Raw genomic sequence first — 9,089 nt, 5'->3', positions numbered from 1 at the left:
GTGGCACAGGGGATTTATCCTCTGGTTAAACATCTGAGCTGAACAGGACTGCTGTCAGTTCGAGCCCCGCACTTGGTGTGAGCTACCAAGTCTTGTCCCCAGCTCGCCGTCCACCCAGCGGTTCGAAAGCTTCGGCGAGTAGATAAAATGGGTACCGCTCCTTAGAGAGGGCGGGCACACTAAATCCCCCTCATGGGTGAGGTGTTAGCCGATAACGGAAGGTCCGTGCGGAAAATCATAAGCCGAGAAAAGATCTACGCAGCCGCAATGGGACATTCCGGCCATTACGGCCAGATGGTGGCAGTGGTGTGCTGCGACCGAGAAAAATGCTGACGACATCAAAAAAGTGACGCCGAGAGAGAAGAGAGAAAGAGAGAGAGAGGCTGCCGGGACCATGCCTGATGTTCACCGCAGATCACCATATATTCCTTGTCGGCTGTGGAATGTGTGTAATTTAAATGATATATGTTGTCCTCCCTTACCCCCCTCATTGTTAGTCCCGTGTTAAGAGTAACTGTAAATCGCTCAGAGCCGGCAGTTGCAAGGATTGAGCGATCAATAAATTGAAAGATTATTATTATTATTATTATTCTTGTCTGACTTAGTGGGGCAACAGAAAACAACTCCACACCATCCTTGATATGACAGCCCTTCAAGTACTTGAAGATGGTTATCATATCACATCTCAGTTGTCTCCTCTCTACACTAAACGTACCCAGCTACTTCAGCCTTTCCTCAACTCCTCACCATCTTCATTACCTTTGTTACTGTAGTGTATCAAGTCCAGACAAGTCCAGAGACAAACGTCGAGCTTCGCTCCAAGAGACAATGGACTATGCGGATCCTATCCTGCTCCAATCAGGGGGCTAGGTTCCTGGCCGAGAAGCCAATGGGACTCTCGGCCACTGTAAATAACCTATTGGGAAGTGGGTGTGTGTTTTGGGTGGCGGTTTCTCAGGGAATTTGGCGAGCCGGCCAAAGCCGTCTTGTTCCTGATCTAATAAAGTACGCTTTGCTGAAATCACTCTCCGTCTGCATACTTTTCAGTTACATTTCAGCTTGTCTATATTCTCAAATTGTGGTGGCCAAAACTGAACACAATACTCTAGGTGAGGTCTAACTAGAGCAGAGTAAAGTAGTACCATCACTTCGCGTGATCTGGGTACTCTTGATACAGCCCAAAATTGCATTTGCCTTTTTAGCTACCACATCACACTGCTGACTCATGTTCAATGTATGGTTTACTAAGACCCCTAGATTCCTTTCACAGATGCTACCTCTACCAAGACAAGTCTCCCCCATCCTATAATTATGCATTTGATTTTTCCTACCTAAATGCAAATCTTTACATTTGTCCCCCCAAAAAATTAATTTTGTTTTAGCCCAGTTTTTGAGCCCGTCAAGATCATTCTGTATCCTGACACTGTCTTTTACTGTATTTGCTACCCTTCCCAATTTACTATTGGGAGGTTGTGAGCTTCTTTGGAGGTTTTTAAGCAGAGGCTAGATGGCCATCTGACAGCAATGCCCATTCTGTGGACTTAGGCAGATTATGAGTAGGAGGGCAGGAAGGGTTGCCTCAGCACTTAGTTCTTGTGCCCCTTCCTTACATGCCAAGTGAAATGCTGATTGCCACTTTGGGGTCAGGAAGCAATTTTTCTCCAGGCCAGTTTGATCAGGGATCTTGGAGGTTTTTTGCCATCTTACTCTGAGACTCCGAGTGACGGGTGGGGTATAAATCCAATATCGGGGGAGGTATCTGTGAACTTCCTGCATTGTGTAGGAGGTTGGACTAGATGACCCTGGAGATCCCTTCAACTCTATGATTTTATGATTCGGTGATATTTTTGTTGCTATTCTTTTTTCCTGCTTTGCTGTTGGTAAGAGAACCAAATTATTATGCAGTCTTTAAATGCAGAAGGGGGGGTGTTAAGCTGCTGAACAAGAAAGGCAGTTCTGAACGATGCCTGGCTGGCCCTCTATAAGAAGTGAACGGGATGGTGGACAGTCACAATTTTGGCCAGAGTTTTCTCAGCTATGGTGGCCAACAGCCTGGAGGAAGAAGAAATCCCATCCCTGGAAGAGGCAGGTGAAGGTGTTGATGGCAAGGTAAGAAAGTAACATCATATGGTAAACAACATCCCATCAAGCCTCTATTAAAAAGAGAGGTCATTTTTCTTCAGGGATGTTGGCAACCCTCGCCTAATTCAATTTATACCCCGCCCTCCCCGCTACGGGGGCTCAGGGCGGCTTACAATCAGGCATAAGCCAGTATTAAATATAAAACATATTTAAAACCATTTATACACGTGGGACAAAAGTTAAAACTCCCAGTTCAGGGACTGGGTTGCTATATTTTTCTGTGTGTGTTGGTGGAAGATGTAATTGACCTTTGTAAATGCTACTTATCTCAATTACAAATGACATATTATTTTTAATAGCATTACAAATTAGAAGAAGAGGAAGAGTTGTTTTTTGTACCCCATTTTTGTCTATCAAACAGACAGGCACCTTGTGAGGTAAATGGGGCTGAGAGAGCTCTGAGAGAACTATGAATGGCCCAAGGTCACCCAGCAGGCTTCCCGTGGAGGAGGAGTGGGGAATCAAACCAGCAGGAACCCATGAGAAACAGGAATATTCCCTCACTAATTCTGTCTTTGACTCTATGTCCCAGAAAAGGACTTGAAGCACAGTGAATGCTTTAGTTAAAGGTAAAGGTTCCCTTGCTCGAAAGCCAGTCGAATCTGACTCTAGGGTTGCGGTGCTCATCTCCGTTTCAAAGCCGAAGAGCCAGCGCTGTCCGAAGACGTTTCCGTGGTCATGTGGCCGGCATGACTCAACACCAAGGCGCACGGAACGCTGTTACCTTCCCACTGAAGCAGTACCTATTTATCTACTTGCAATTTCTTGCTTTCGAACTGCTAGGTTGGCAGGAGCTGGAACTAGAGACGGGAGCTCACTCTGTCATGCGGCACACTCGGGTCTCGAACTGCTGAACTACTGACCTTCCACAGCCTGCAGTTCAGTGTCTTAACCACTTGAGCCACCGCAGTTCCATGAATGCTTTAGTTAGCAGAGTGCAAAAGGCTTTAACTCAGCGGTGCTTTTCTCAGACCTGACCATGTGCTTGCAAAGTTGCAAAGTTACTCAGAGCCACTGTTTCAAGTTAAAACAAAATAATAAAACTGTTTTGTTCTAGAAATACTTGATAGTGCAGGGTAGAGAAATAGAGGCAGTTCCTATGCTGTCTAGCTAACAGATGGGAGTGGATGCTGAGGGGCACCCTGCACCCCATCTTGTGTGTATGGAAGAGAGAGAGAAAACAGAAGGAAGTTGCTTTCCCCCAAGGAGTGTTCATCTGCACCCAGGGCCGGCTCGGGGTGTTTCTGTGTCCTAGGCGAGGCTGCCTTGTGGTGCAGATGCCAACCTCCTGGTGGGGCCTGGAAACCTCTGGAGCCAGCCACCCTTTTGCTACCGCCGCCACCGCCTCCTCCCCCTCCGCAGCTGTCAGACCCAGCGAGTACGCCCCACATGTTCCTGCAGCGCCCTCCAAGATGGAAGAGAGATTTCTCTCGTGCTCCGCTTCTAAAGGCAGTTTGGGAGGGAGGTGGAGGGGATCCTGTCTCCAGGTGGGGGATGCTCACCGGATGCCTCTCCCCAATTAGTGAAGTGCTGACACTTGGAGAGCTGCTCGCGGGCTTTTGGGGGGGGGGGGGGGAGGCACAGCTCGGCGCCCCATCCAGGGCCCAGCACTCTAGGCGAATGCCTAGTTCACCTAGTGGGTGAGCCGGCCCTGTCTGCACCTCGAAGGGAGAATGTGACAGTAGAAAGTAAACAGGAAGATGCTTAGAGTTTGCCTATCTGCCTGCATACCCTGGGGTCACTTGCTTCTGGACATCTGAGACACAGGGACATTGCACCTGGGACATTGCACCCCATCTCGATGGCCCGTGGTGGCTCAGTTGCACCAACTTCATCCAATCTCTCAGGACTTCAAGTCGTTCTGTGGGTAGAGGCTTGCCGAGAGCATCTGCAATCATCTCCTTCGTTGGACAGCGGATCAGCTTGACGACGCCTTCTTTCTGCAGATCTCTTAGCAGGTGATACTTCCATGTCGATGTGCTTGGTGTGTTGACTCACATCTCCTTTCTCAGAAATGCAGATTCAACTTTCATTGTCTTCATACATTATAACAGGCTGTGGTACATCTAGACCGATGTCTTTCAGGAGTTGTAGCAGCCAACGTGTCTCTTGACAGCTTAGTGCGGCTGTCACGTATTCTGCTTCAGCAGCAGAACTTGCCACTGTAGTCTGCTTTTCACAGTCAAAAGTAGTTTTTCATTTAACAGAGTCCATTCCAATGGCAAGATCCTTACTTTGCAAGTTCAAAATGCTCTGGACACCCCTATGGCAGGCTCTGCGGTGCCAGAAATGTCTGCATTTGTCGTGTGAACATATTTCAGCAACATTCATTTCTTCATGGAAAGCCAGTTTGGTGTAGTAGTTAAGTGTGCAGACTCTAATTTGGGAGAACCGGGTTTGATTCCCCACTCCTCCACTTGCAGCTGCTGGATGACCCTGGGCAAGCCATAGTTCTGATAAGAGCTGTTCTTGAAAAAAGCCGTTTCTTTCAGAGCTCTCTCAGCCACACCTACCTCACAGGGTGTCTGTTGTGGGAAGGGGAAGGGAAGGAGTTTGTAAGCTGCTCTGAGTCTCCTTTGGGTAGTGAATGGCAGGTTACAAATCCAATCTCTTTTCTTCTTCATAAGCGTTCTCTGGCATTTCAAAAAGTTTGTCAGAGTCGTCATCATTTGGGCATAATTGTGGCAGAGCATTTCCTTGTACATAGTAAAGTCCATTCCTTTTAATTCCAGTAAGGAGGATCTCATTATCACGAGACAGTATGCATTTTCCCTTTTCAAGTTGAAACCTACACCCAGCTTCATCTAGCAGTGCAAGTGAAAGCAAATTCCAGCTGATTCGCTCAGCATAGGGCACATTCTTCAAAAGTAATCCTTTGGCGCCATCTACTAGCGATAGCATGTAAATGTCTCTTGAATGCCAAGTTTTCAGCTTCCTTTCATTCCCAAAAATGATCTGAGTGGGCATTTGGAGTTGTTTAATATTTTAAAAGAGTTCTGATGATTTGAACATGTGTGCTGAGGCTCCCGAATCAATAAGAATTGAAAATGGATCTGCATTTTCCTCTAAAAAAGCAGAGTAATGTTTAGCTTTAAAATAAGCTTGTATTTTTCCTCTTAAAGACTTTGGGCTCTACCTGCATTTCAGCTTTACATTGTTCGCCAGATGGCCCGTCATTTTGCATTTGAAGCAACGGACTTCAAAAGGCTTTGTTACTGAAGAATAGCCTGGCTAATTCCCCTGCTGTGTCTTAATGACAGTGAAGTCCCTTTGGTTGCCAACTCCAGGATCAGACGATGCTATCTCAGGTTGGGAGAATCTTTGTCTCTGCCTTGGCTAGTTAACATATATTTTGTGGATCCAGATGGTATATTTTGTGGATCCAGATGGCCGAAGAATAGATTCTTTTGAACTATGGTGCTGGAGAAGACTCTTGAGAGTCCCTTGGACTGCAAGAAGATCAAATCAGTCAATCCTAAAAGAAATCAACCCTGACTGTTCCCTGGAAGGCCAGATAATGAAAATGAAGCTCAAATACTTTGGCCACCAAATGAGAAGGGAGCACTCACTGGAGAAGACCCTGATGCTGGGAAAGATTGAAGGTCAAAGAAGACGGGGACGGCAAAGGATGAGATGGTTGGACAGTGTCATCGATGCAACGAACATGAAACTGAGCAAACTTCAGAGGACAGCGGAAGACAGGAGGGCCTGGCGGGATCTAGTCCATGGGGTCACGAAGAGTCGGACTCGACTGTGCGACTGAACAACAACAACAGATGGTCAGCCATGCTGGTCTGAAGGAGTAGAACAAATTTAGAGTCCAGTGGCACGTTTAAGACCAACAAAGGTTTATTCAAGGTATGGCACCGCTTGTGTCTGCCTTGCAAGCTGCAAGATTGTAGCTTGCAGGGCAAGCAGGAGCGGCTCCCACTCCAAAAGACTGAGTGCCACTTGTGCTTGCCCTACAAGTGGCAATCTCGCAGCCTGTAGGGCAAGCGTGAGCGACTCCTGCTTCAAAAGAACGGGTGCCGCTCGCACCTGCCCAGCAAGCTGCGCGCTCTTTTGAAGTGGGAGTCGCTGGCACTTGCCTTGCAAGTTGTGATCTTGCTGCTTGTAGGGCAGGCACAGGTGGTCCCTGCTTTAAAAGAACGCGCACCGCTCATGCCTACCCCGCAAGCCTAGAGAAGGGGCTTCCCCCCCAATCAGGAAAATCAGGACCCCCCAAAAGAAATCTGGCAACCCTAGCCTGAATACTCTGTGTCCACTTGCTTCTGGTGGTCTGAGACAGTGGGACATCGCACCTGGAACTTACAACACCCCACTCCCACTGTCAGTGCAGTGCTTGTTTGGTTCTAGTCCCCCCCCCCCATCATCAGTGCTCCCCCTTGTCAGGTTGCTGCTTACCTGCCCAATCCCTCCCTCCCAATGCTCACCACTGAACAGCTGAGGAAAGAGCATGGCAAGCTGGGGGGGTAACCTCCACAGCTGCTTCAGCAGACAGTAGTTCTTCTTTCCCGCTACACTGCCGTTTATCCCGCCCACACAACCACTGCACCTGCATTGTCTTGTGCTTGTGAGGTGGAGAGCTATGATGGGCACATGGTTGCACTGGCCTGGGCAGCTGTGGCAGCCCTGGTAGGAAGGGGCAGAATATGAGGGCCCCGCTCCCAGCCAGCTCTTCCTGGCGTTCTCCCACCCTCCACTTGCCCTCCACTCGCCAGCCATTGCCTATCTGAAATGCCTTTCGGGACTACAATGGAGAAGTGTTGTCTGTACATGCGCTGACAATGCTCCTCTGTTTTAAGGGATTTATGCTCCCCCTCTATCCCCTCTTCAGATTTTTCTGCAAACCTAGGTAGTTCCCAAGGTTTGTAAAAAAATATATTCTTCATTCTGTGTAAATGGGCTTGATCTGCAGATTTGGCCAGGTTTGCCATTAGAATAAAAGATGGGGGGAGAATTCAACCCTTCCCAACGTTGGGTTGGGGGTTTTTTTGTACTTTTTGGATTTTTCTCTAAATCTACGGAGTCCCCTGAGTCTGTAGAAAAACTTGTTGGGGGAGAGTGAGCCCTCTGTTGTTGGAAATAAGTATCTGCAGGCAGAGGAGACTATTGAGAATTAGATATATAGATGTCATACCCAGTCTTTCTCCCCAGTGGGGGCCCAAAGCTGCATTGTTCTCCTGGCCTCCCCTTTACCTTCACAATAACCCTCTGAGGTAGGTCTGACTGGGAGTGTGCCACCCAGCAGCCTTCTATGGTGGACTGGGATCTAGCTATCGGAGACATATGACAGGTTGCTGAAAAGCTCTCATGTTACATGTTGCCTATCATGAAGATAACTTGGTTCAGGGTGTTCCAATTCCCTTTGTTTTTGGCACTCCAACATTTGTCATAATTCTGGGGTTGGTGGCCATTTCTCAAGCATGTGGCATTATTTTCTGATGAGTTATGCCTGCCACAAGCAGAGACCCTTAGCTTCCCTTACAAATATGGCCGGGCTATGGACCTGGTGTCATCCATGGTGGCACTGGGACTCTCACAGTTCGTATCGGCCCCCACGCATAGGGCCGGTCACATGCTCGACCTGATCTTTGCAGCGGGAGTGGAGGTGGACCGGATCACTGCCGAGGCAGTGCCATGGTCGGACCACCTGGTCCTGAGGGCCCGTCTGAGCATTCCACCCCAACCCTGTGTAGGCGGCGAGCGGATTTTTGCTCGTCCGCGGGGCCTGATGGACCCGGAGCGGTTTCAGAGGGCTCTGCGGGATCTGAGGCCCCCTGGCGGTTCGTTGGATGAGCTAGTGGAGGACTGGCATGTCCGGCTCTCCACGGCCATCGACGTGATCGCTCCCAGGCGTCCTCTCTGTACTCGTGTTAGTTGCGCCCCCTGGTATACCCAGGGGCTGTGGTTGCTGAAGCGAGAACTGAGATGACTAGAGAGACGGTGGCGGCGTGTTCGCGACGAGGCAACAAGAGCATCTTATAGGACGTTTATGAGATCCTATGAGATGGCAGTTAAGGCCGCTAAGAAGGATTTCTATGCGGCTGAGATTGCGTCCGCGAGCTCGCGCCCGGCCCAATTATTTAGAGTAATTCGGAGTATGACAACCTTGCCTCAGGGCAAGCAAAATGTTAGGGAATCGGACATTGGCTGTGAGGCTTTTGCGAGCTTTTTCGCGGATAAAGTCTTGGAGCTTCGCCGCGACCTGCCCGCCACAATTGAGACAGTGAGCGAACCTGAGGCCCCTTGCGCGTCCTCGGTAGCGGGTTTAGAGTGTTTTAATCAGCTCAGTCTGGACGAAGTGGACAGATTGCTCGTCTCTGTGCACTCAATGACATGCGACCTTGATCCGTGCCCCTCGTGGCTCATTAAAACGGGTCCCGAGGGGTTGCGAGGCGCATTGCAGGATATTATCAACATGTCCCTCTTGGAGGGACGGTTCCCGAATGCGCTCAAGGACGCGATGGTCCGCCCCCTCCTAAAAAAACCATCTCTGGACCCGGCCGAATTGGCGAACTATCGGCTTGTGTCCAATTTGCCCTATTTGGGCAAACTTATAGAGAGGGCGGTGGCGCTACAGTTACAGAGCTTTCTGGAGGATGCTTCAGTCTTAGATCCCTTCCAGTCCGGTTTCCGCCCGGGCCACGGGACTGAGACGGCTTTGGTCGCCCTGACTGACGATCTCCGAAGGCATCTGGATCGAGGTGGTGTGCCGGCACTGGTGTTGTTAGACCTGTCGGCTGCGTTCGGCATGGTCGACCACCAGTTGCTGACCCACCGCCTCGCCGACGTGGGGATTCAGGGGCTTGCCCTTCAATGGTTTGCCTCTTTCCTGCAAGGTCGGGGACAAAGGGTGGTTCTCGGCGACCGGTGCTCCCGTAGGCATCCCCTTGAGTGTGGGGTGCCACAGGGAGCAGTGTTGTCCCCGATGCTATTTAACATCT

At 49.6% G+C, this 9,089-nt stretch overlaps 1 protein-coding gene across 1 annotated transcript in view; it reads left to right on the top strand.

Moving 5' to 3' along the window:
• Window positions 1–2,037: 2,037 nt before the first annotated feature.
• Window positions 2,038–9,089, top strand: part of LOC107115581 (zinc finger protein 658B-like) — a gene marked incomplete at its 3' end in the record, with an annotated part of 69,709 nt that continues 62,657 nt past the window's right edge. Inside the window, exons 1-2 of the mRNA XM_015417322.1 lie at window positions 2,038–2,109; window positions 4,197–4,306. Of these exons, the coding sequence (XP_015272808.1) occupies window positions 2,038–2,109; window positions 4,197–4,306 (182 nt within the window). The remainder of the gene's footprint in view (window positions 2,110–4,196; window positions 4,307–9,089) is intronic.

The sequence above is a fragment of the Gekko japonicus genome, unplaced genomic scaffold (genome assembly GCF_001447785.1).
Source record: "Gekko japonicus isolate JY-2015 unplaced genomic scaffold, Gekko_japonicus_V1.1 scaffold2083, whole genome shotgun sequence".
NCBI classification, from domain to species: Eukaryota; Metazoa; Chordata; class Lepidosauria; order Squamata; family Gekkonidae; genus Gekko; species Gekko japonicus.
This window is presented reverse-complemented; position numbering and strand designations above follow the sequence as displayed.